The 26,837-nt window shown below is 40.7% G+C and overlaps 1 protein-coding gene across 1 annotated transcript in view; it reads right to left on the bottom strand.

Moving 5' to 3' along the window:
* Positions 1–26,837, bottom strand: part of DNAH11 (dynein axonemal heavy chain 11) — a 340,086-nt gene that overhangs the window by 312,618 nt on the left and 631 nt on the right. Inside the window, exons 2-6 of the mRNA XM_021063429.2 lie at positions 25,398–25,541; positions 11,481–11,677; positions 10,790–10,988; positions 9,938–10,037; positions 5,717–5,928 (exon numbers count right to left, since the gene is read on the bottom strand). Coding sequence (XP_020919088.2) covers positions 5,717–5,928; positions 9,938–10,037; positions 10,790–10,988; positions 11,481–11,677; positions 25,398–25,541 — 852 coding nt within the window. The remainder of the gene's footprint in view (positions 1–5,716; positions 5,929–9,937; positions 10,038–10,789; positions 10,989–11,480; positions 11,678–25,397; positions 25,542–26,837) is intronic.

The raw sequence follows: 26,837 nt of genomic DNA, 5'->3' as shown, positions 1-26,837 counted from the left end.
ACATCAGTACAGGCTAGGATGCCACAGACTTTTATTTATATGTATCTGTTATAGCAAATGTGTCCTTTTAGGAAGTTGCAAAATCTACAGGGGCAAAGCCATTGTTGTCTCTGTTTCAGCAGCCCCCCTGTGACCTAATTACTGTATCTGAAGTAACCTCCCTTTGGGCAAGGACCCTTATATTCATTCCTGTGCTTCTTTTACTGACCCTCATATGGAGTGTCAGAAAGCAATTAGCTTTCTGTTCACAGAGTCCACTGTTGAATAAGACCTCCTAAGACAAGGTTATAGTACTGAACATCCTAAATTAGAAAACCAGTCTATTCCCTTTCACTGGGCAGCAGCTTATTGGAAGGGACAAAGAATCAGCAGGGGCAGTAGGCCTGGCTGTGATCCAGTGAGGGGCCAATAACTGCTTTTGAGACATGAGCTCAGTTTTCTCAGAGCACTTCAGTTGCCTTATCTACAAGAAAGGACAGATGAATCAAATGAACCTAAAGATTCTTTTTAGCTCCTAACCTCTGAACTATTTTCTGCTTCCTCCAGGAGCTCCCTGGAGCACACCCAATCACACCAGCTCTATTCTCGCATACTCAATGGTATCAGCACAAGCCAACAAAAAGCCACTGGAGGGAGTTCCCATGGTGGCACAGTGGTGATGAACCCAACTAGTATCCATGGGGATATGGGTTCAATTCTTGGCATCCCTCAGTGGGTTAAGGATCCAGTGTTCCTGTGAGCTGTGGCGTAGGTCACAGATGCTACTCAGATCCGGCCTTGCTATGGCTATAGTGTAGGCCAGCAGCTACAGCTCTGTTCTGACCCCCTAGCCTGGGAAATTCCATGTGCGCAGTTCTAAAAAAAAAAAAAAAAAAAATCACTGAATTTAGGATAAACTGGTCCCACTTCAGAGGCCTTATAAACTAAAATACTGCTAACCAATTTATTTTATCACTAAGCCAATTAATCAATTAAGCAAGGGTAACAGTGATAATATGTGAGGATGATACCTGTCTCCCAGCTTCTTTTATTTATATGGTCTTATGGACTCCTACTCTTGCTCAATCCTACCATCTCTTCTCCATGCTCAACATCTCAGACTTACACACTCTGTTACCTAGAAACTTGTGAATGAGAATATCCACAACAGGGATGCTAAGCCATGGAACAGACACACTGCAGGCCCAGAGTGATAATGATGCCCAAGGAACAGGGAGTCAGGTAACCAAGGAAGAGTAAGGTCACTACCAAAGCTCAAGTGTGCTATCAGCCAAGGTGGTCAGATGATGCCTTTTATACATGTGGTCTAAGTGACTATGTCAATGGTCACCGTTAGGAAAGGACAGAAACACATTTGCTTCTAAAGTAACAAAGGGTTTCGGACCATGACTAGAATGACTACAAAGATCAGGCAGACGAAGTGAGTGAGGCAGATCAGGAACAACAGTGAAGTCACCTGGACAGCACGTGACCCATCTAAAGGGCACCGGAAGCTCTACCAATTGCCTGTGTCAGTGGGGGAGGAAGAGCCGGCAAACCAGATCTCATTTTCAGTAGAGGCTAGCATACTGGAATTTCAATGAGACTTACTCAATTGAAGCATTAGCAACAATTTTCTTTAGAAATGTTAAAAAATAGTATGCAAAATAAGAAGTCTGGATTGATCTACTGGCCAAATGCAGCTGACAGAATGCCAGCTTATGACTTCTGATGTATAACACAGGAAGAGTGCAAATGTTTCATAAAGTCACTGAAGGCAACAGATTCACAGAAACAAAGTACATAAAAACTACATGAGGAAATTATTAAACACACACACCCATAAAAGGTTTAACCACACGAATCACACAAGGTACAAAATAAGAAACATGGTACAACTCTATACCCAATGAATCACTGCAAATTTTTTTAAAAATGGTAATACTCAAAGCTGGTGAATTACAGCAAAACTTTTTACACACTAATAATAGCAATGTATTAATATAATCCCTTTAAAAAAGAATTTGTAAATATCAAATACTGTCCAAGAGTCATGAAAAGACTGTACCTCTTGATCGGCGTCAGGAATTTATATTAAGCCAGTTGTCAAAGTTAAGGAAAAAGGATTTCTGTATAAATTTTTTTGCATGTTATTTATAATATAAGAGGCTAGAAGTAACCTAAATATCCAAAATAAAATCATTTTTCAAAGAGCTGGTAAAAAAAAATAACTATAACATAAAATGGATAGATATGTGTAAGTTTTGGAGGAAGTAAAATTTTTCTGCCCTTTTTTTTTTAAGGGCCACACCCATGGTGTATGGGGGTTCCCAGGCTGAGGGCTGAATCAGAGCTGTAGCTGCCTGCCTACACCACAGCCATAGCAAGGCCAGATCCAAGCTGCATCTGCAACCCTACACCACAGCTCACTTGCAATGCCAAATCCTTAATCCACTGAGTGAGGCCAGGGATAGAACCTGCATCTTCATGGATACTAGTCGCATTCATTTCCACTATGCCACAATGGGAACGCCGAGGAAGTAAAATTTTTAAATGCTGAATTTGAGGGTGATAGAACTTTAGGGCTATTTCCATTGTTATAAATTTTATGCAATGAGTATTTTTTACAATTATCATTAGTATACCACACAGTACATACTAATTAGAAGTAAAAACTTATTTTAAAGTATGGAGCTTAGTAAAATGGGTAAGAAATCTCTCACAAAGCTGGGTGACCTTGGGAATGCTGTTTATCTTCTCTGGACTTGCTTTTTTTTTTTTGGTTGTTTGAGTGAGCACGTGCATGTGGTAGCCACGCCCAAGGCATGTAGAAGTTCCCAGGCCAGGAGTCAAACCCCCATGCCACAGCACTGACAATGGGAGATCCTTAACCTGTTGAACCACCAGAGAACTCTTTTAAAAAAAATAAATAAAAAACTAAATATAAATGAGCAGATGGCTGTGGTGGAGGGTGGTATGGAGCTTAGCTCTTCAGAGAACCCAGGCACAGACAGTTGACTCATTGCCCATTTTTGATTCCTAACATGTTGGGGCAGATTTACTACCAAGTCCACTTGGAGAATCTAGAAAATCAGGTCAACAGAACCTCTGGACATAAGCCAGGAAGAGAAACTAAGGAACAAGGGAAGCAATATTATTTCCTTGGGAACTTGGCAAATTCTGCTCACTGACACAAACTAGGGGTCGGGAATAATAGGTTTATAGGCTTTCAGGTAACCAGGGCTTCTTGCAAGCCGCCTACAACAATGAATACAACCTTTGGGGTTTCTACACTAACGGGGCTTTGCAGTAAAAGTTTAGATGATTCTCCAAATGAGGTAAAGATCTCTCAAAAGGTGTCTGAGAGAGGTGGTGGTCACTGCTATTAATCCTGCGGTGGAGATCAAAGCCTTTCACACGGAGATCCAAGTCATTAGGTCCCAGTGCCCTGGCTTTAACAAGAGAGCCAAACTGCATCTGCACAATAGAGAAATGGAAATACAATGAAGCCAGAAGTGATGATAAAATATAGCAAAGAACTGACCTGTTACCTATCAACAGCTCCAAGTAGTTTTTAAGTCAAAAGTTTGGAACTTTTCCTGAGCCTATTAAATGCCATACTGAGCATTTCATATATTTCTCTCTTGTGATCCTTATAGTAGTCCATGAACTCAGCACTTATAAGGGTGGAAACTGAAACTGAGAGGAGTAATTTGACTCCCCTAAAATGGTCCGATTAGAATTGAATCCTGGTTGGTCTGAGTCCAAAGTTCTTTCCATACAATACACCATTCCACCTCTTCAGAACCAGTAAGGAACACACACGACTCTCAATTTCAAACATAATTCCCCAAACTCTCCACTCTTAGTCAGGAGACCTGTTTCCTTTCATTTGGATTTCCCCCTGAACTCTCTAGGAAATTGAGCAAATGCTATCTTTCAAGTTTCAGTTGATTCACCTGAAAAGGTATCAGGGACTGGATGGGAACACAGTTTTCCAGCCAGTTTCTTCTACTGTCTTCTCTTTATTGCTTAGAACAGTAAGGTTCTGGGGGCTGGGGCCAAAGAAGCTCCAAGCTGCTGACCTTGCCTTGCCTATGAGCAGATTTTCAAGACTCCAAATCCCCTCCAATTTACCCCACTGTACAAAAGTTTCATTTTCTACCTGAGTCATAAACTGAAAACCACTGAGAAACATTAGACTAGATTAGGGATTTAGGTCAGAGTTGTCCACCCTTCTCTAAGCAAGTGACCCTGTCCCCAATACCCTATCTCCCCTGGCTACGTGTTGTTCCAGGAAATGGAAATAAAGCCCAATAGTCCAGAACCAAAAACAAAGTCAGCCTCTTTCCAGGGAACTTCCACTACTAGAAGGAAGCTTTGATAGGATGCTATCAAAAGCCACCTCACTTAACCAGTGATGAGAGCCTGAGAATCAAACACAAATGAGCAAAACAGAGCAGAGCCTTGAAGTTATCATCTGAGTCCCCTGGAACAGGATAATTCTCAAGTCTTTGCACGCTTAGACTTTCCAGTTCCAATGAACTCAGACACTTCTCTTCCTCTGCTTCAGTTTGCCAGTTGTAGCTGGAGGCGATCCAGTTCTCATAGGAAGCATTCCTAACTCAAAGGCCAAGCCATATGCACAGATTCTGATTCCTTGGCACGTGTTACGCAAAAACTCCTTAGGGATACAGCCTCTACTATGGATGGAATTGCACCCCCGCCCCACCCCACAAAAAAGTGTGTCTGTTGAAGCCCTAACCACCAATGTAGCTATTTGGAGATAGAGTCTTTAGGAGGTAATTAAGGTTAGATGAGCTCATAAGGGTGGGACCCCAATTTGAGAGGGCTGTGGTTTTGTAAGAAGAGGAAGAGAGAGATCTTTATCTCCACCATGTGAGGACACAGAGAGAGGGGACGCTATCCACAAGCCATAGGTGAGCTCTGGCCAGGACACAGCTACACTGGCTCCTCGATCTGGGCTCCCAGCCTCCAAAAGGGTGAGAAAACAATTTTTGAGAACAAAGCCACCCAGCCTGTGGTATCTTGTTATGACAACTCAAGTTAAGGCACACACACACCCCCAACCAAGAGTCACTGAATGATGTGCTCTGTCAGTACCTTCTGGCTCTTAAATTATGAAATATCCTCTGATATTATGGACACAGGAAGAATCCAAGCTCCCATGGGATGGGGAAACAGCCCAACTTTTTTTTTTTTTTTTTTAACATTTTGCAAGTTAAATGTAAAGTGGAGAAGCTGACAAACAAGAGATTTTTAAAGCTCAGCCATGAATCAGAAATCTTTTCATACAATTCTACTAGTATTTTTTGAAGACCTTTTTTGTTCCTGTCGGATTCTCTTAACTTAGGTCACTTTCCAAAAGTCTTCCATCAGCTTGTGTTCCTATGGGAACCAAAAGGAAAGCTGCAAAGAAAGTATTACGCATATGTGTCCTTTATTAGAAGCTGTCAAAACTCTTTGAAGAAAGGTAGGATATTCAACAAACAGAATCTAGTAACAGCCTGCCCTTTTAGTGTATCTTATTTCCAGAGCTCCTTTGCCATTTAGGAAAGAAAGTCACTTGGCCTTTGTAATCATCAGAGTCCTTTCTGAAAAAAGGAAGGGGAAAGAGGTGTTCTGTAGATTGGATTTATGCATTCTTCACCGAGCTAATAAAACTTGTACCACATGGCAATAATTCTTACTGTTCCCATTTGTTAATGCTACATACCTGGTCAATGAAGAGATTACAAAATTCTTGCAACAAAACAATAACCCGAGCAGGGGTATTATAAAACTTGGAATGACTCCAGATGAGACAGATGGTATGAAATAACGGGGCAATTAATACACGGGTCTGTGGGAATTCCGTCTCCTGGAGACACTGAATGTGTCTCCTCAGGGGTCTCAGGTAAAGTTCCACGTCTTGGGCTTCACGAAGAGCTGAAAGCAAAGCACCGGAAATGTGAGGCAGTCTCTTTGATCTTAATTCACTTTACAAGTTCAAGAGAACAGTGCAAAACAACATGGCGCTACTTAATTGCTACCTCTTTCTTTTTATGCCACTTATCCTAAAACTGACACATGACAGGTTAGGAAGGCTATTTTATACACTGTCAGTCTCTAACAACCCTTTAGGAGAGCCCAGGCATAGTTACTCACACAACACAAGTCAATCGTGCCTGAAGACTCACAAGTTTCACCACTAGAATGCTAATTCCTCCTGGGCACTTGGTACTAGTGCAGTTTAATCATTTGTCATCTCATTCCAGCGTTCTAGCAGTCACTAGTGCAATGACTGGGGAATGTTCCATTATATTGTTATTCAAAATACAACTACTAAAACTGTCAGGCAGCTCAACATTGCTGATTATAAGAGAAATGCAAATCAAAACTACCATGAGATACCACCTCACACCAGTCAGAATGGCCATCATTAATAAGTCCACAAATAACAAGTGCTGGAGGGGATGTGGAGAAAAGGGAACCCTCCTGCACTCTTGGTGGGAATGTAAACTGGTACAGCCACTATGGAGAACAGTTTGGAGATACCTTAGACATCTATACATAGAACTTCCATATGACCCCGCAATCCCACTCTTGGGCATATATCTGGACAAAACTCTACTGAAAAGAGACACATGCACCCGCATGTTCATTGCAGCACTATTCACAATAGCCAGGACATGGAAACAACCTAAATGTCCATCGACAGATGATTGGATTCGGAAGAGGTGGTATATATACACAATGGAATACTACTCAGCCATAAAAAAGAATGACATAATGCCATTTGCAGCAACATGGATGGAACTAGAGAATCTCATACTGAGTGAAATGAGCCAGAAAGACAAAGACCATATGATATCACCTATAGCTGGAATCTAATATCCAGCACAAATGAACATCTCCTCAGAAAAGAAAATCATGGACTTGGAGAAGAGACTTGTGGCTGCCTGATGGGAGGGGGAGGGAGTGGGAGGGATCGGGAGCTTGGGCTTATCAGACACAACTTAGAATAGATTTACAAGGAGATCCTGCTGAATAGCATTGAGAACTTTGTCTAGATACTCATGTTGCAACAGAAGAAAGGGTGGGGGAAAAAAATGTAATTGTAATGTATACATGTAAGGATAACCTGACCCCCTTGCTGTACAGTGGGAAAACAAAAAAAATTAAAAATTAAAAAAAATAAAACTGTCAAGCATAGGTGATAAAAATATTTTGCAACTAGATAGAGGCAACGGTTGCAGGATATTGTGAATACATGAAATGCCACTGAACTGTACACTCTAAAATGGTTGTGTTTACACAAATTTTACTTCACTTTAAAAAATCATGGGAGTTCCTGTTGAGGCTCAGTAGGTTAAGAACCCGGCTAGTATCCACAAGTATGTGGATTTGATCCCTGGCCTCGCCTAGTGGGTTAAGGATCTGGTGTTGCTATGAGCTGTGGCACAGATGTGGCTCAGATCTAGCTTTGCTGTGGCTGTGGCGTAGGCTGGCAGCTGCAGCTTTGATTTGATCCCTAGCCTGGGAACTTCCATATGCCATGGAGGCAGCCCTAAAAAGCAAAAAGGAAAAAAAAAAACCAAAAACAGAAACAAATAAAAAAGCATTAAGCATGGTAAGCATAAGGAATACTTTTTAATAGCTATACATGAAGAAAAGATTTAAACAGTTAACCGTTATTAATTACTGCTTAATCTAATTCAAATTTGCTTTTGATTAAAATTGGTCCTTTTAATGTACCTTAAATGGATGTCCATCAGACTCCTGAGGCTACAAACACCTTTGACTACCTGAAAAGCAGCATTACTTATGATGGTAGAGAATGAAGGAAAGTACATTTTTATTCTCTGGTAGTATCCTAAAAGACTGTTGTCAGAAAACAAAAATATAACAAATGGCCAGACTTTTTTGAGGGGGGAGGTTTGAAGGGGAGGGCTCTCAATGTCAAGTACACACCCACCCAAGTTGCTCTACTTGACAGGTAACCAATTAATCTGCCCACCTCACAATAAAGACCCAGGAAGAAAATGAGAGTCCAGGAACGATCTTCTCCCCAGACACACTCATGTGTTGAAATTAGTGTGTTTTCATCAGTGATACATTCGACATGAAATAACTGTATCTAATGGGTAAATGCCCTTAAAACGTGATAAGCACATCGAGTGATTTTACAAAGAGCCTCTCACAGGTCTTTGGGAGGTCTTCCACCTCTGCCTGACAATGGCAAAGTGGGTTTTATTTTTATGAATTTTATAGTACCCTTGGCATTCATTCTCATAGAAGCTTTATACACAGAAAATGTTAATCTTACTAACGTGGAAAAAAAACGTGAGCAGCTTCTATTTATTGAAGGCAGACTTAGTGTGTGCCTAGTACTTTACATACTGTCTATCTTCAGTCCAGTGGTTCTTGGCCAGGGGAGGTTTATCTGCCAAAGGTCATTTGGCAACATCTCAAGACATTTTTGAGGGTCATAACAGGCGTGCAGGGGTTGGGCACGTTAGAAGTCAAGGGTGCTGGTCAACATGCTGCAATGTGCAGGACAGTCTCCCACACAAAGAATTATCTTGCCCAAAGTGTCATTTGTGACAAGGATAAGAAATAGTGCTCTAATAATCCTTACGACAGTTCTAGAAGGAAGGTATTAATACGACAATTTGACAAAGGAAAACCAGAGACTCAGCAAACTCAAAATATACTGAGTGGATCTGGGACAGAAATCCAGATCTGATAGACCCCCAAGCCTCTATTTTCCCCTGTCTTAAGGCATCTTTCTTTCTTTTATTTATTTATCATTTCTTTCATTTATTTACTTATTTATTTATTTTTGTCTTTTTGCCATTTCTTGGGCCGATCCCGGTGGCATAAGGAGATTCCCAGGCTAGGGGTCGAATTGGAGCTGCAGCCGCCAGCCTACACCAGAGCCACAGCAATGCTGGATCTGAGCCACATCTGCAACCTACACCACAGCTCACGGCAATGCTGGATCGTTAACCCACTGAGCAAGGGCAGGGATCGAACCCGCAACCTCATGGTTCCTAGTCGGATTCGTTAACCACTGCACCACAATTGGAACTCCTTAAGGCATCTTTCAACTGAGTTAATAATGAAACCCGGGACGGATAGCAGAACACATTCAAACTGGATTTGAAGTGTTTCCTAACCTTCCATGTATTACGCAAGAAAAAAATTAATGTTTTGTTTCTAATGTTAGAAGCAAAAACAAGCTTTTGGTCCCTATTGTCTTCAATTTTATCCTTTAAAACTATCATTTAAAACTCTGGTCATGGGTCATATCCATATTTGCTTAAATATGCCTAAAGAATCATCAATAGGGAGCGTTGTTACCCTGGGTGAGGCTGAAACTGGATACTGAGAAGAGAAGGAGACTTTTCACTTTGAAAATTTACCTGTTAAATCAAAAATACCTTTTTATAATTTCTGGTTTTTAAAGATGTGCACATATCACATGTTTGAAGGACAACAAACAAACTGATCCTCCTCTCTATGTGTTTAATTGTCACCAAAACTTTAATTCTGGGTTCGTAGGAGCTTGACAAATGGTAGATGTTAAGCAAATTCAGAGATTCTACTGGTGAATAGCTGAACTCATAGTAACCCAGCTATTCATTAGAAAACCTCCATGCTGGGGATTCAATGACCTCCAGCTAAACACCAAAGAAAAAGTCCTTTCCCCTTCACACAAGCACTCTTGCTAAAGGTTCAATCTAGAGCCTCTTTGGTAGGTACTTACTATATATCCCCAAATATGGTTTAGTACAGCTGGAAAATCAATTGCAGATGATTAAGTTGGATTTATGATTCCAAGAGTCAAATGCAATCATCAAATGAACATGCTAAGGGTAAAAGAGGCTGAACAGACAGACAGGAATCAATCACGAGGGACCACTGGTGCCAGGCCAAGGAACATAAGTCTTACCATTTTTCACAGACAGGAAAATGTCCCTCAAAGTTGGGAAATAGCTACTTTGCTTATTTTTCAGGATCTTAACCATTTTGAGCACAATAGGAGCCTGAAGCTAAATTGAAAAAAAAAAAAAAAAGCTAGATTAACAAGAAAATGTATTCCACATATAACATTTAAATTATATTCTACTCATGCACAATACACATAGAATTTAATACTCAGACATACCTGGTGTCAAGTTGAAAATAATTTTTAAAATAACATTTTTTTCCTTAAACTTGTATTTTATTTTATATTTACAGTACTTAATTTGACTATTCGAAAAACTCGTTCATTTACATTGAATTACATACGCAAAATAATAAACCTTCCATACACTTTTCCATACAAAACGTCTTGCTTTGTTTCAGAAAATCCCTAAGACACAGGAGAATGTGTGAATGACTCCCTTAGTTGTTAGGACATTAAATTGAGTAATTTCTAAGGCAGACACAAGCAGAGGAACCAGTTAGCTCTTCCAAAGTTGTGCTTCTCCACTAAGCAAGACCTATTCCTTTCCAAATCAATTAAATCAACTAGATTAATTAAATCTTATAATCTTCGACATTTCCCTGGGGAACTACTCTTTCTATGCCACAAAGTATTTCCAATTACTTCATGTGCTGTCAAAATGTTCTCAAAAAGGCAAAATTACTTTTCATTCCCATTCATTTTAAGAATGCATACCATACAGAATTTTAGAATAAGAAAAGAGAATAATTAAGACAGTGTGTTGAACCTTTAAAGTTAGTGGAAATCGGTGCCCTGGAGGCCAAATTCTACAAATGACTTTGCTAATTCAACTGACAAGCAGTTTCTACTTACTTGGTCATAAATGCATGATAGGTTCTCTCTCCTCATTGTCCAAAAATCCAGTTCAGTTTCAGGATTTGAGTGAAGGCCACTGAGCAAAGGCTGCACTGAATCTTTTTCCACAATTTCTTGGATTTGATGCGACCATTTAATAACCACCGATTCAAGTACATGGAGTATTGTCCTTTCATTTGGCTCTAGCCTATGAATTCTGTATTAATAAAATACAAAAATGAATCATTTCATCCAAATAAACAAAGGACTTGGCTTTTAATAGGTATTTTTGTTTTTTTTTTTTTTTTTGAATCCAAACTAGTTTTCTAAATGTAAATACTTCAAAACCACATCAGTTATTTTTGGAGCCTCAATTTGAGTTGTGATAGTTAAACTGTCACTGGTCTGTCTCTAACATTAAAAAAAAAAACTGTTAAACAAATCTTCATGATGTCCTTAAAATCATTTTACTAGAAAACTATTGCTGATATTAGAGCAATTGTTACAGCTTGCTTTTTGTACAGTCCACTTTGAAGTACACTTTGAAAGGAAATGTAATGGAGTTTCTTTACATTATTTAAAAAATATGCTGTATTTATATTAATTTTGCTATTTTGCTAACACTGTGTCACTTTGCAGGGGGTGTGATATGAAATGGATGCGCTGGCTCTCCATTTTGATATGCTGTATAAAGCATATCAGCACATACCTGGTCTCTGAATATTTCTGATCCAGGTCAATGTTTCCTGCAATAGTGGGAATTGGCAGAAGAGTTCTTCTCAACATTTTCCCCCTAAAAATATGCATTTTATTTTTCATGACTTCTACGTGACGTTCCATGTCTTGTGAGATAAAGCAGGACCAGGACTTATGGTTGTTCTTATTAGAAATAATTGGCACCAAAATCTAGAGAAAGAGCAACATTTTAAAAAATGGTAAAATTGACAATGAGCTCCTTCAGAGATCTTTTTTTTTTTTTGTCATATAAAATCGGCAACAAAGCTATTCAATTTCAATTTCATAAATATCCTCCTATGGTATCAAATCTACAAAGAGAGGACAAAGTCAGTGAACCATTTAGACTTCATCAATTAGACATAAATTCTTTCAAAGTGGAAATACTATACTGCTTGTTCATTCATTTACCCATTTATCAAACATTTATGGAGGCTCCCAATAACTCAAACTCTGCATGCAATAAGCAAAATCATGTCAAGTAAGTAAACTGCTTTCTTAATGCAAACTGAGCAAATTGGCAGGTATATTAATGAAAAAAATCCTCCTGAATCACACAGAGCCAAGAGTCAATTAATCTTCTCCATCCCAGGGTAACATCCCAGTGCGTTAAAGTTTGACAGTCAGAAAGATGTTTATTAAATCACATGGACCTTTTTCAGAACTCCTTCCACCATTAAGTTGGGAATATCAATAAAACTAGGAATGTGAAAACCCACAGATTTTTTGGTGTTCCCAAAGCCTAGCATAGGTTAAGTAATGAGAGTTTATGCTCAGTTAATGAAGTTGGTCTCTTCTTGCTTCCTCTCTCTTTTCCAATAGGTACTCATTTGAAACTTCTTTCTGACATAATCTGTCCAGATTTTCAGCATTAACTATAAATTTACAGGAGCTAAAATGCTTAGAAAATAGTTACATCATCTTTTTAAAGTTGACTTTAAGAACATAATCTTCTAGTTAATGAAAAACAAACCGACAATTCACTTTTGTTTTCCAATGAGAATAAAGTAGATCTCACCCAATTGTATTCTTATTACATTTTCCTGCTTAGCACCCATTACCTGTGGCACTAAGGGATTCCTACGAAATAATGTGAATTCCTAAGAAAGAGAGCCCATGGGTCAGGGCCCTCGAGTTCAGAACTGCCATTGAGAGGCACTTTTCAAGTCATCTGGAAACCCAGAAGAAACATCTGTCTCTGGCTGGGATGGGGTTTAGGGAAGACTTGCCAGGAAAGTTGCCACTTGGTTTAAATCTTTAAAATGGGAACCAGCTAAGGTGGCAGAGGATCAGGAAGTGACACTCACCTACTCCCACAAATACAATGAAAATACGTCTATGTGTGGAACTATCCACACAGAAAATGTGCTACAGGCTGACAAAAGACCTCAGGATTATGACAGGGCAAGAAAAATGTCATGAAACTAGACAGGACCAAAGAAAGAAGAAAAAGACTTGAAAGGAATCGAGATGGGACTTGCTCCCCCAGGAGAGCACTGGAAAGAGGAAAAGCTCTTGCACCCTGGGAAGTTCGCCTACCAGTGAGGAGATCAGCCAAGACAGAGGAGGAACTCCAGACAAATGGCGTGAAGCAGTTAAAACAGAAACTATCCTCCACAAATGGTCAGTGCTATGGGCGATGGGCAACTGTAGATGTTCCTGCAGGTGCTCAGAACTAAAACTCTGGCCGTAGGAGTTGCTATCATGGCTCAGTGATTAACGAATCCAACTAGGAACCATAAGGGTGTGGGTTCAATCCCTGGCCTTGCTCAGTGGGTTAAGGATCCAGCGTTGCCATGAGCTGTGGTGTAGGTAGCAGATACGGCTTGGATCCGGCATTGCTATGGCTCTGGCGTAGGCCAGCAGCTGCAGCTCTGGTTAGACCCCAAGCCCGGGAACCTCCATATGCCAAGGGTTTGGCTCTAGCAAAGATAAATAAATAAATAAATAATAAAAAATAAAATAAAACTCTGGCCTTAGAGATCAGATCCAAAGAGGGAGATGCCACTGGCTATGTGGGAAAAAACTGGGGTCAGCCACTCAGAAGCAGCCTGGAGGGACTAGAGTATAGGGCAAACACAATTGAAGGTGCCTAAGCAAGGCACTAGTTGGGCTTAGAGGCTAGATGCCATTGTTTGGGGGTGCTGGAAGGAAGGGAGGCATCCACCACTACAGCTGTGTTCCCTGCATTCATTCTCTCAAGCTGCAGGACACTGCCTGCTTCAGCTCAGGAACCTGCAGCAGTGGCTGCCTAGCAACAGCTGGGAAGCAGCCCTGCTTTTAGGACTACAGACTCCTTGGAGCAGGCGGAGTAACTGCCTGGAGGAATAACACAAGCTCCTGGCTCCTGCTGGTGACCCCCACACTAGCAGCACCCAAAGTGCACCAGAAGAGCCTTGGTTGGCAGCACTCATAACCTGCAAGAGCAGTAATCTGCTCGACCGGGGAAAACACAGGCACCGTGGCTCTGTCAGGGCTCGAGCTAGCCAGCACCAGTTCCAAAAGAGCCAAGAGAAGGTCATCAGCGCCTGTTCCCCATGGGATTTGTAAACTGACCATCTGGGAAGAGCACAAGCCCCATGGCTCTGCCTAGTGGACCTGCAGAGGCTTGTACTAGTGGTGCCCAATCTGCACCAAAAAGAGCCAAGAGAGTGCCACAGGCATATGCTTCCTGATGGAGCTGCAGGCTGCCTGACTGGAGAAAAGCACAAGCTACATGGCCCCTCTCAGTGGCCCTGCAAAGGCCCATGTCAGAGCCACTCATTTCACACCAAAGGAGCCAAGGAAGGCCCATTAACTCACATTCCAATCCACAAAGGCTACAGACAGCACTCCTATCAGCAGCCAGGTGGGAGAAGGGACCACCAGAAATATACATCCTGCAGCTAGAGAAAGAGCCTTTTAGCAAGAGTTAGGGAGAAGGCCCCTGCCCTTGGGGCTTTAGAGAGAGACCCCCTAGGGTGGCCAAGCAAGGGGAGTGATGGCAGAATTGTGACACCTGTCCCTAGAGCTACAGAGAGCAGTGAGTCCCTAGACCCTTCCTGGCAAAGGGAAGGGCTGCAGGAGCAACTGCTGACATTGCAAGCTACAGGAAATAGTCCTAAGGAGGGTTTGCAGGAGACACTGCTACCCCTACATGCTACAAAAGCAATCCTGTGCACTGTGAATCACTGCCACCTGCCTCACAGACCCTATCTCTAATGGCCACCCAGCTCCAGGAGAAGTGGGACACTGCTGCTCCCAACACATCTCTGGATACATGCGAACCACTACCACCCCTGAGAACTCCACAACTGGGTACCTGCTTTGGCATCTACTTATCAACCATCAAGGGGACAAGAAACAGAAAGGTAGATATTATGAAATGACAAAGAAGCAGCCTTCAGACAAGGGAACAAGACAAAAACACACAAAAATCACTAGATGAGAAGACAGGCAATCTACCAAAAAAGAATTTAGAGTGATGATGGTAAAGATGATCCAAGATCTTGGAAAACAAACGGAGACACAGATCGAGAACTTAAAAGAGACAGGTTTAACAAAGAGCTAGAGGATTTAGGAGTTCCTGTCGTGGCTCAGCAGAAACAAATCTGACTAGCATCCATGAGGACACAGGTTCAATACCTGGCCTCCCTCAGTGGGTTAAGGATCTGCTGTTGCCATGATCTGTGGTGTAGGTTGCAGACATGGCCCAGATATGGTGTTGTTGTGGCTGTGGTGTAGGCCAGCAGCTACAGCTCCGATTCAAGCCATGGGAACCTCCATGTGCCATGAGTGTGCCCTAAAAAGACCAAAAAAAAAAAAAGAACTAGAGGATTTAAAGAGCAAGATGAATAGCACAATATCAGAAATGAACAATACTCTGGAAGGAACCAGTAGCAGGTTAATGGAGGCACAAGAACGACTAAGTGAGGTAAAGGACAGAGTGGTGGAAATCACTGCCACAGAAAAGAATAAAGAAAAAAGAATGAAAAGAATTGAGGACAGTCTAAGAGACCTCTGGGACAACAGTAAACATACCAACATTCACATCATAGGAGTTGCAGAAAGAAAAGAGAGAGAAAGGGCAAGAGAAAATATTCAAAAAGATTATAGCTGAAAATTTCCATGATATGGGAAAGGAAACACTCACCCAAGTTGAGGAAGCACAGAGAATTTCATACAAAATAAAGCCAAGAAGAAAAACAGCAAGAAATATACTAATCAAACTGACAAAAGTTTTCATAGATATATGAAAAGCCACAAGGGAAAAGCAACAAATCACATATAAAGGAACCCCCATAAGGATAACACCTGATTTTTCGGCATAAACTGTACAAGCCAGAAGGGAGTGACAAATAGATTTGAGGTGATGAAGAGGAGGAACCTAGAACCAAGAATACTCTACCCAGCAAAGCTCTCATTGAGATTTGATGGAAAGAGCAAAAACTTTACAGACAAGCAAAAGCTAAGGGAATTCACCACCTCCAAACCAGGTCTACATCAACTACTAAAGGAACTTCTCTAAGCAGAAAAGGAAAAGACACAAGTAGAAATAAGAATATTACAAATGAAAAGGCTCACTGGAAAAGGCAGATAATATAAAAGTAGGAAATCACCCATTGACAAATATGATATCAAAATTAGCAAGTATGAAAAGAGGAAACAAATGCAGAACATTGAAAATGCTCTTGAAACTATAAAACTAGAAACCAGAAACAATTCTGCACACATGTAGATGGTTATATGAAAATATAATGGGGGAGTTCCAATGTGGTGCAGTGGAAATGAATCTCACTAGTATCCATGTGGATGCAGGTTCCATCCCTGGCCTCTCTCACTGGGTCTGGGATCTGGCGTTGCCATGAGCTATGGTGTGGGTCACAGACACAGCTCAGATCCCGTATTGCTGTGATTGTAGCATAGGCCAGCAGCTACAGTTCCAATTCAACCCCTAGCTTGGGAACTTCCATATGCTGTGGGTGCAGCCCTAAAAAGCAAAATTCAATAAAAATTTAAAAATATACATAATGGGAACCACAAATAAGTATAATAATAAGTATAATCAAATAAGTATAATGGTCACACACATAAAAAGGAAAAAGCAAGTCAAACGTAACACTAAAGATGGTCAGAAAATCACAAGAGAAAACAACAAAAAGGAAAGGAAGAAAAAAGAAAACAGCAATCCAAAAAAATTAAGAAAATGACATTAACTACATACTTATCCATATTATACTGAATGTAAATGGATTAAACACTCCAGCTAAAAGATGCAGACTGGCTGAATGGATACAAAAACGAGACACATATATATGCTGCTTGTAAGAGACCCACTTCAGATCTAAGGACACATACAGACTTAAAATGAGGGGATGGAAGAAAATACTACATGCAAATGGAAATTACAGAAAGGCCATATCAGACAAAATAGATTTTAAAATAAGGAAGGTCACAAGAGACAAAGAAGGACACTATATAATGATTAAAGCATCAATCCAAGAAGAACTAGTAATTATAAATATATACACACCCAACATAGGAGCACCACAATATATCAGGCAACTACTAACAATCATAGGGAGAAATTGACAGTAACACACTAATAGTGGCGGACTTTTAACACCCCACTTATAGCAATGGACAGATCATCCAGACAGAAAACCAGTAAGGAAATGCAGGTCCTAAATAATACCCAAGACCAAACAGACTTAACTGATAATTACAGAACTTTTCACCCCAGCAGCAGGATATACTTTCTTCTCAAGTTCACATGTAACATTCTCCAGGATAGATCCTATCTTGGGCCACATATCAAGCCTTGGTAAATTTTACAAAAATCGAAATTACTTCATGCATTTTCTCTGACCACAATGCTATGAGACGAGAAATCAACTATAAGGAAAAAAAAAAAAAAAAACCCAGCAAAAAAACCCCACAAACTCCTAGAAACTAAACAATATGCTACTAAACAACCAATGGATCATTGAAGAAACCAAAGAAATTAGAAGATACTTAGAGAAAAATGACAATGAAGATACAACAATCCAAAACATAGGACATAGCAAAAGCAGTTCTGAGAGGGAAGTTTATAGCAATACAATCTTATCTCAGGAAAATAAGAAAAAATTCAAATAAACAACCTGACCTGACACCTGAAACATCTACAGAAAGAAGAACTGACAAAGCCCAAAAATAGAAGAAATCATAAATATTAGAGCAAAAATTAATAACATAGAGACAAAGAAAACAATAGATAAGACCACTGAAACCAAAAGTAGGTTCTTTGAAAAGATTAACAAAATTGATAAACCGTTAGCCAGACTTCTCAAGAAAAAAGGGGAGAAGGTTTAAATCATAAAATTAGAAATGAAAAAGGAGATGTTACAACTGACACCACAGTTGAGAGATCACGAGAGACGACTATGAGCAATTGTTCGCCAATAAAATGGACAACCTAGAAGAAACTGACAGATTCTTACAAAGGTACAACCTACCAAGACTGACCCAGGAAGAAATAGAAAATATGAATAGACCAATCACAAGTGCTAAAATTGAGAAGGTGATTTAAAAACTTGCTAAAAACCAAAGTCCAGGACCTGATGGCTTCTCAGCTAAACTCTATCAAACATTCAGAGAAGAATTAAGACCTCTTCTTTTGAAACTCTTCCAAAAAACTGCAGATGAAGAAACACTCCCAAGGTCATTCTCTGAAGCCACCATCACTCTGATACCAAAACCAGACGATACCACAAAAAAAAAAAGAAAATTACAGGCCAGTATCACTGATGAACACAGAAGCAAAAACCCTCAACAAAATATTAGCAAACTGCATGCAAATATACATTAAAAATGTTCACTGACAAATGAATGGAGTCAGAAGATATGGTACATATATACATTGGAATACTATTCAGCCATAAAGAAGGACAAGAACACCATTTGCAGCAACACAGATGGAACTAGAGGCTCTCATACTAAGTGAAGTCAATCAGAAAGAGAAAGACAAACACCATATGCTATCATTTATATTTGGTATCTAAAATATGGCACAAATGACCTATCTACAAAACAGATCATGGACATGGAGGGAAGACTTGTGTTTGCCAGGAGAGGGGGGAGAGAGGAGGAGTATGGGGGTGGTGGATGCAGACTATTATATTTAGAACAGACAGTTGATGGGGTCCGGCTGTATAGCACCACCAACGATATCCAATAAGAACCTGATGGAAAATGAAAAAACTAAAAGGTGTATATGTGTGGCTGGGTCACTTTGCTGTAGAGCAGAAACTGAAGGAACATTGTACATCAACTATACTGTAATAAAAATCTTAGAAAAAATCTTTAAGATGGGAGTTCCTGTCGTGGCGCAGTGGTTAACGAATCTAAGAACCATGAGGTTGCGGGTTCGGTCCCTGCCCTCGCTCAGTGGGTTGACGATCTGGCGTTGCCGTGAGCTGTGGTGTGGGTTGCAGACGCGGCTCGGATCCCGCGTTGCTGTGGCTCTGGCGTAGGCCGGTGGCTACAGCTCCGATTGGACCCCTAGCCTGGGAACCTCCATGTGCTGCGGGAGCAGCCCAAGAAATGGCAAAAAGACAAAAACAAAAACAAAAACAAAACAAAACAAAAAAAAAAACTTTAAGATGAATGAGTAGGGCAGGCAGAAGCCTGAACACTGATGCAACATCACTGGGGGCTCCAGGAATACAGTGCTTCTGGGGAAGTTTCAGTCCTGCCTGCCTTAGAGGCAGCACTCCTAAGAGGAGGGGCTTCAAGAAAGGCAGGGGAGGTTCATGAAGACTGTGGAAACCAGCTTGAAGAGGTCAGGCTTTTTGGGCTGAACATGGACTAGCACACTGCAAAACTGCTTTCTAGATTAAATTCACAGTAGCAACAGCTTTTTTCTAAAAGTCAGGGGCAAGAATAATTCTGGTTCTTCAACATTTCTAATTTACTGGGTACTGTTTCAAACTTTGGCTCTATTTATTATTCTGTGACAAGGCCAACTTCTCTTAAAATTAAATATTTGTGTCACAAGCTGTAGATAAAACTGTGATGAAATTCTGAACCACATGCTTTGAAAAGCAATTAGGCAAACAGCTAGAGTGTCTCTATGATCATCATTTAGAACAAGCAGACCTGGGCTGTTGTTTTTAATGACAATAAACCTTGGCATCAACAAACACTATACAGGAGTTCCCACTGCAGCAAAGGAGGTTAAGAATCTGACTGCAGTGGCTTGGGTCACTATGGAGGCATGGGTTTGATCCTTGGCCCACACAGTGGAGTAAGGATCCAGCATTGCCAAATCTGTGGTGCAGGTCACAGCTGAAGCTTGGATTCAATCCCTGGCCCAGGAACTTCTACATAGCATGAGTACTGCCAAAAAAGGAAAACAACAACAACAACAAAAAAAAACAAGTGCTATGCGAAGTAATTTAATGAACCTGGAGTTTTGGCTTCAATAGGAAATTTTTTTGTATAGTTTTTTTTATGATTTTTAAGAAAAATCCCCAAACTTTCTCTGAACCAAAATAATTTGAACCTGTTTCCTGGGAGACAGACAACTACAGATACGAGCTATGGTCCCTTTGCTATGATTCTTTATACTTACCTTATTTTTTAAATAAAATGCAAGTGTTTCTTTCCACAATGGTTCTTAAATCAGTAGAGACTGTTACTGGGCAAACACTTTCAAAATACAGGAGGCCAGGCCTTTGCTAGACCTCTTAAACGGGAATGTCCAAGAATGGAGCTCAGACACTGGCTGCAAGAACCAAATCATACTTTCATTCTGGCTTGATGAGCATCTACAATTATTGTTTCTTTCGAGATTTGGGTCAACATAATAAAGAAAGAACTACATGACATTTGTAATACTTTTGCTAAGTATAATTATATAACATAATTGCTAGTAATAATGTTTGGGGACATAACAACAGTGAGCAGTAGACTTTGGATATGTTAGATCTGAGATGTCCATTACACAGCAAGTGTCATGGGCAGAAGGGTGGTGGAAGTCAAAGCCTGGTCTTTAGGAGAGAGATCGAGGCTGGTAAGAGAAGTTTGAGAGGTCCTAGCTTATCAGCATAAATAACTGTCGATCAGTATATAGCTGAGTCAAAGACTATACAACCTTGAACAAATTGAGAAAAAAATAAATATGAAGTTACAAATGACTTTCCATATCTTCCATTCAAAAACTTGATGCTCCCCCTCACCCCCTTTTTTCCTCTTTTTTAGGGCCTCACCCACAACATATGAAAATTCTCAGGCTAGGAGTCAAATCAAAGCTGCAGCTGCTGGCCTGCACCACAACCACAGCAACACTAGATCCAAGCCATGTCTGTGACCTACACCACAGCTCACAACCACACTGGATCCTTAACCCACCAAGTGGAGCTGGGGAACAAACTCATATCCTTATGGATACTAGTTGGGTTCTTAACCTGCTGAGCTACAATGGGGTCCATTCCCTTCTTTACTCCATGCCAGTTAAGAACCAGAACACTAGAAAACTCCCGTTCTCCAATACTTTTCAATCCAATCACTATCTCAGTAATACAGTCCCTCCTTCTCTCCTTGATTAAGTCATCAATTCCCCAAGCCCTGCATGCAATGTTTTTTCTTAATGTGCAAAGTACCCAGAAAGACAGAAATTGATTCACTTGGAATTTAAGTCATAAATGACCATTTGACTTCAAACCTTGGCAATGAAACCTGTCATGATAAAAGCCTTCACAGCGCACACATCACCACCACCATCTCCCAAGAAATACATGGATTTGGCTTTGACAATTAGTTTTGGTGGCAACATCTGAGTGCCTAAGTTACATGAGTATTTATTTTCCAACCAGCCTCTCCAGCCTAATTTCTCACCACCTTCCTGCTCTTTTTCTCCAATTGAAGTACATTAAATGTAATTATTTTGAAAAATACAATCTGCATTTCTTCATCTCTGTGCCTTTGCAGTGGTTCTTTCTCCATCTCCTACAGTTAATTATCACTCCTTGTCCCCCAATGTTATGGGGCCCAAATACTTTACCACACAACCGTGCATGTTTTTGAGGACAAAAAAGAGCAATAAAAATTAGCAGATGTTAACTGATCTGTAACAGGTGGAAACTGGAATTGCCCCAAGCAAACCAAGACCCATGGTCATCCAATTTGAGACTGCCTACCTTCCCTGTAGATGCCACAGGGAAATGCCCTCTGCTAAAACCACTAAGCCCATCACATCCCATTACTGTTGGCTTAGCTGTCTACCTCCCTACTTAGATGGCATGCAGCATGCTTTCTGAGGGCAGAAGGTCAACACTAATTGCCAGGTATATCCAGTCACTGGCACCAAGTAGGTATCCAGAAAATACTGATAAAATGAACAAATACAACTGTGGGCTTGTTAGCATACAATTTCCCAAGTGTCCTCTTCACATAATGTCAAAAAATGCAAATGGAGCTAGCAGAGATTGGACACCAAATGCTTTTTCTCTAAAGAAATATCTTCAATCTTCAGCATTTTGTCTCTTATGAAAACAGGATGTCAAGTAGCCCTTATTTAACCTTCATCTATTTAACAAGTACTTACTGAGCTCCTACCATGCATCAGTCAGTGTCTTGGGGGTTTGGGACTCATCAGTGAGCAAAATAAAGATCAAGAGCCAGGACTAGGCTAAGGCAAGTAAGGCTCTCACTTTGGGAACAAAATAGAAGAGGCCACAAACAAACAAACCCAAAAGCCCTCAATAATCAAGATGGTGAATAATATTTTCAAATATCTTTAAAATAAAAATTAACCTCCCAAATTTCATGGTGAACAAAGTAGCAACATTTTTCAATAAGGAGATGACTATTACTGACTTTTTGCCTCAGGCTCCAATATAACTTGGCATGGCGCTGTTGGTAATCCTGTTTTTAAAGTGATTTTTTAAAATAATGCATTAAAATATTACCTGATTATTAAGTTGTTTTGGTTTCTCTCACCTCCCTGCAACTGCTGCTCTTCAAGCGGGTGCCTCTTGCCTCACCCTAAGTCCCCACCCTTGAGAGATCCCTTCTCTCCTGAAGGGCGGCTTCACTGAAGAGAGGTATTTGAGCAAAAGACATGAAGGACATAAAGGGGCTGGCTGAACAGATTCTGGGGAAGGTGAAGAAATAGCGAGAGCGAAGGTCCTGGGTAAGAGTGTACCTAAGATAATTAAGGAACAAGCAGGAAGCCACAAGTTAGTGAGATGAGTTTAGAGAAGTCATGGGGAGGTCAGATCACCGACCTTCTGGACCAGTACTTTTCATCCTTCAACAGCCTAAAAATCACCTGTGCTTCTTGGTCCTGAGTCAGCGGCCCTGGGGGCAGGGCCTGAGCGTCTACAATTCTAACAAGTCTAGATTTGTTAGAATTACAAAAATTCTAGACTGTTCTAAGCTCTTGGGCCCTTACTGAGTAAAAAGGGAAGCAGGGATGTGTCTGAGCAGAAAGTGACATGTTCTTTCTCATGTTTCACCAAGGATCCTTCTTGCTCCTGTGTTCAGAATAGGTTCTAGACAGGAGCCAATAGAAGCCGAGAAATCAACTAAGAGGCTGATGCATAACATGGGTGAGAGAGAACGGTGAACCGGGCCTGGGTGGTAGCACAATGGAGGGGAGAGGGGAACTGACTCTGGCTATGTTTGCAGGGGAAACTTGCATGATTTCCTGACAGAAGGGATGTAAAGTGTGAGACAAAGAGTCAGGGCTGATGTGGAGGTGTTCTGGCTTGAGCCATGGGAAGGATGGAATTCGCCTCCATCGTTCTGGGAATAACTCTAAGCAGCACTGGGTAGGGGAAGATCAGTTCAATTCCAGACATTCTGTCTGTTGCACAGCAATTGAGAGTGGCAGGAAGGCCTGTGGATTTCTTTGGAATTTGGGAGAGAGATCTTGGCTGAAAAGAGAAGGGGGAAGGGGTCCCTCAAACATGACCCTGAACCAGAGTTAATCAGCCAGTTATATCAGCAAGAGTGGATAGTAAAGCAAGAGAATCCTTGAATATTTTTCATCTGAAATATCTATAGCCATGCCTTAGGGTCTTTTCACTCCGAATTTAAAACTTGTCCACAAATAAACCCAAGTGAATCTTAAGTGTGATAGCCTCACTTTTCCCCTCTCAACTCCCATATCAAACTTAAGTAAAGGAGAATCTTCCAAACCAGTTAACCCTCCTGAGGCTCTGAATGTCTTATGCCTGCCACAGATGCACTGTTTGACCCCTTATCCCACCCGTGTTGTTTGTTTGTTGATTTTTAGGGCCATACCCACAGCATGTGGACACTTTCAGGCTAAGGGTCGAATCAGAGCTGTAGCTGCCAGCCTACACCACAGCCACAGCAACGAAAGATCCAAGCCATGTCTGTGACCTACACCACAGCTCACAGCAAGGCTGGATCCCCGACTCACTGAGTGACACCAGGGATTGAACCTACGTCCTCATGGATTCTAATTAGGTTTGTTTCTGCTGTGCCACAACAGGAACTCCAGCTTACTCTCTTCGATGTAAACTTTTCAGAGGGCTCTGCAAACCCTAGTATTGAGGTAAATTCAGAGAAAGTTCAGAGGAATTTGAATTTTGATTCTTCTGTCACAAGACCCAGAAGATAGAGTAAGAATTTTAAGGAAGAAGGTGGCCTTGCCCTTCCAAGCCCAGCTGATGGCAGTCTGGATTTGCACGATCAAAGATCATTCACTCTCTGTGAAATATTTTCTTCAGATTCAATTAGTTCAATAAAAATTTCTTGATCACCTGCTACATACCAAAAACTGTCTCAAGTGCTGGAGAGAGAAAATTCTCCTCCTAGAATCTCCCCGAAATCAACTAAAACCACATAAATTCAACTAAAGGGGAGGGAAACCAAAACAGGGCTGAAGTTAAGGGAGAGCAGCTTTAGATAGGCCACAGACAGCAAGAAAATACCTCTTTTCAAGGAGCCAGCAGGAAGTAGAAGAGATCCGAAAGATGGAGGCAGAAGTCATTAGTAATAAATTTGGCCATTATTCCTATGTTAGATATTGGCCTTAGCAAGATAGCTTTGACCACTGAGATGGCTTTACTGATGCTAACTCAGTGTTTCCCAAAGTTTGGGGCACATCAGAATCACCTGGGGATCTTTAACAACTCCTGGCACCTGGTTCCCACCCCAAGACACTCTGATTTAATTGGTATGAGGTGTGATCTGGGCAGAGCTATGTTAGTCCCCCAGGTGAGGCTACTGTTCAGTCAAGTTTGAGAACTATTGCTCTGGTTCTTCCAAATTGAGGCATTTGGTACACTGCTCCTCAAAGCTGGTTTGTGAACAGCCAGCATCAGCACCAGGTTGGAAATGCAAACTATGGACCCCACACCAGACCTACTGCATTGGTTTGCCTTCAACAAAATCTTTAGGTGGTTCTAATGCACCTAAGAGTGCCAGTAACATGGTTTTAGGGAGCACTTCTCTGATTTAAGAGGAATTTTAAGGCAACCTTTTCTCATACTTTGTTTCTATTACCTTTCCCTGTTATCTGACAGGAGTGCACTTAGAAATTACAGGAATCTGAGAAACTGGTAATGTCCTTTTGCAAAACATAAATGTGTCTCTTCTCTAAACATGAAGTTGAGTACCTATAGCTAAGTATAAACGTCTATTCCAGTTAAGCTGCTTTTTAACTTAACTTCATTATTTAGAAAGAGGAAAAAGATGATCCTGCATATTACCACCTGTTGAATATCAGCATCAGTATCAGCTCATTTCACAAACAGCCTAATGCTATCATTTTCCATTCACCTGGCTAATGAGATGACTGGCTGCAACATTCTTTTTAATACCCAAACCTGTCCTGAATAATTCCAAGTGTCATAAAGATAAATGAGAGATTCAAATATTAAGGATAGACCAGTACCTCATCTAGAAAAGCAGTTACATGTCCAACAGATGAGGCAGGTAACTCTCCAAATACAACTGTTTGAGAGAAATCATTTACTCCAGTGTTTTCCGTAATCTTCTTGGCAATATAAACTAGTTTATGTTTTGCATCTCTTGGAATCTGAAACAAAAGCAACATAACTATTTTAAGTCCACAATGTAGCTTCTATGTTAACAAGCAGGATTTGCTATATCTAACTTGCAACCTGATTGCTAGCAGAAGAAACAAAACCTGGCATCTTGCCTGCTTTTATAAATAACATTGTTCCACTGCTCTTCTGCAAAGTGTATACAGTTTTCTTTGTTGTATTAAAATCCTAATTTCAGAGCATGATTGGTGTGGAACATCACCTTTCAAAAGCGTATCAATTACACCAGAGCATTATATTCCATAAAGCCTCATAGTTAAAAACAAACTTAAGGAGAAATTAGAGGGCTTTCATCTTAGCAAAAGTTATTCTTTCATATAACCTTTTCTTGTTTAGAAATAAGCCAAACTGAAATAAAGACCAAGAGGTTAAATTTTATTTCTAGTCACAAAGCAAAGGAGTGTTTAAACGAAGATATTCTAACATTTCCACAACTACCAAGTCATTTCTTCAAATATCATGACTCCTTAAGCAATACTAAAGTTTTCTATCTCCTCGTCCATTCTGACAAAACTTTTAACAATTAAATTAGGAGAGCAGCAAAACAAAAAATTCAGAACTCACAAACCCTAAGGAAAACGCCTGTTATTCTCTCCTCTGGGATTCTATTTCCCCACCATTATAATGACCAAATCTAATGATAATATCTCTTCCAACATTACAGAGAGGCATCTCGAGATTGTAAATCTTGCTCTAAACCCTTCACAAACTTTACAAACACAAATGCTGTTAATTTCAAGAGGACCAGAGATCTCAATTGGGGGAAAAAAAAAAAAGAAAAAAATTACCGTTCCTCCAGAAGGCTGGTAAGCACTATGTAAGCTTAAATTGACAGGCTTTTTTTTTTTTTTTTTTTTTTTTTTTTTTTTAAGGACTAAGTATTATTCCCCGGGATGAAGTGTGGTTGACAGGCAGCCTGAGCCGTGACAAGTTATTTGGGCTCTGCCAAACACCACATTTGGTTCCGGAGTGACCCAAGAGCGATTTAAAGCAGTTATCTGGCACAGAGAACCCACCTTGCGCCTAACAGGACGCGCTGCTTTTCCTGATTTATCCGGATGAAGCAAGCTCAAAGGCTCACCTTCTAGAAAACTAACCAACAGACACTTAACAGCAGAGTGGGCGCACGTGGGGGATTATGCGTCCTCCCGGGCAGGGCAGGTACTTGATAAAAGTTTTTTAAAGCGCCCAAATGCATACCCCGAGAAAAACCAAGGAGGCGCGAACGGCCTGTTCCGCCCTGGGTGACTGTCAGGCTGCGCGGGCGG

Source organism: Sus scrofa, chromosome 9 (assembly GCF_054392235.1).
Source record: "Sus scrofa isolate SSC_HxYL_T2T_F1_AM1 chromosome 9, Sscrofa_HxYL_maternal_Yorkshire_Landrace_v2.0, whole genome shotgun sequence".
NCBI lineage: Eukaryota > Metazoa > Chordata > Mammalia > Artiodactyla > Suidae > Sus > Sus scrofa.
This window is presented reverse-complemented; position numbering and strand designations above follow the sequence as displayed.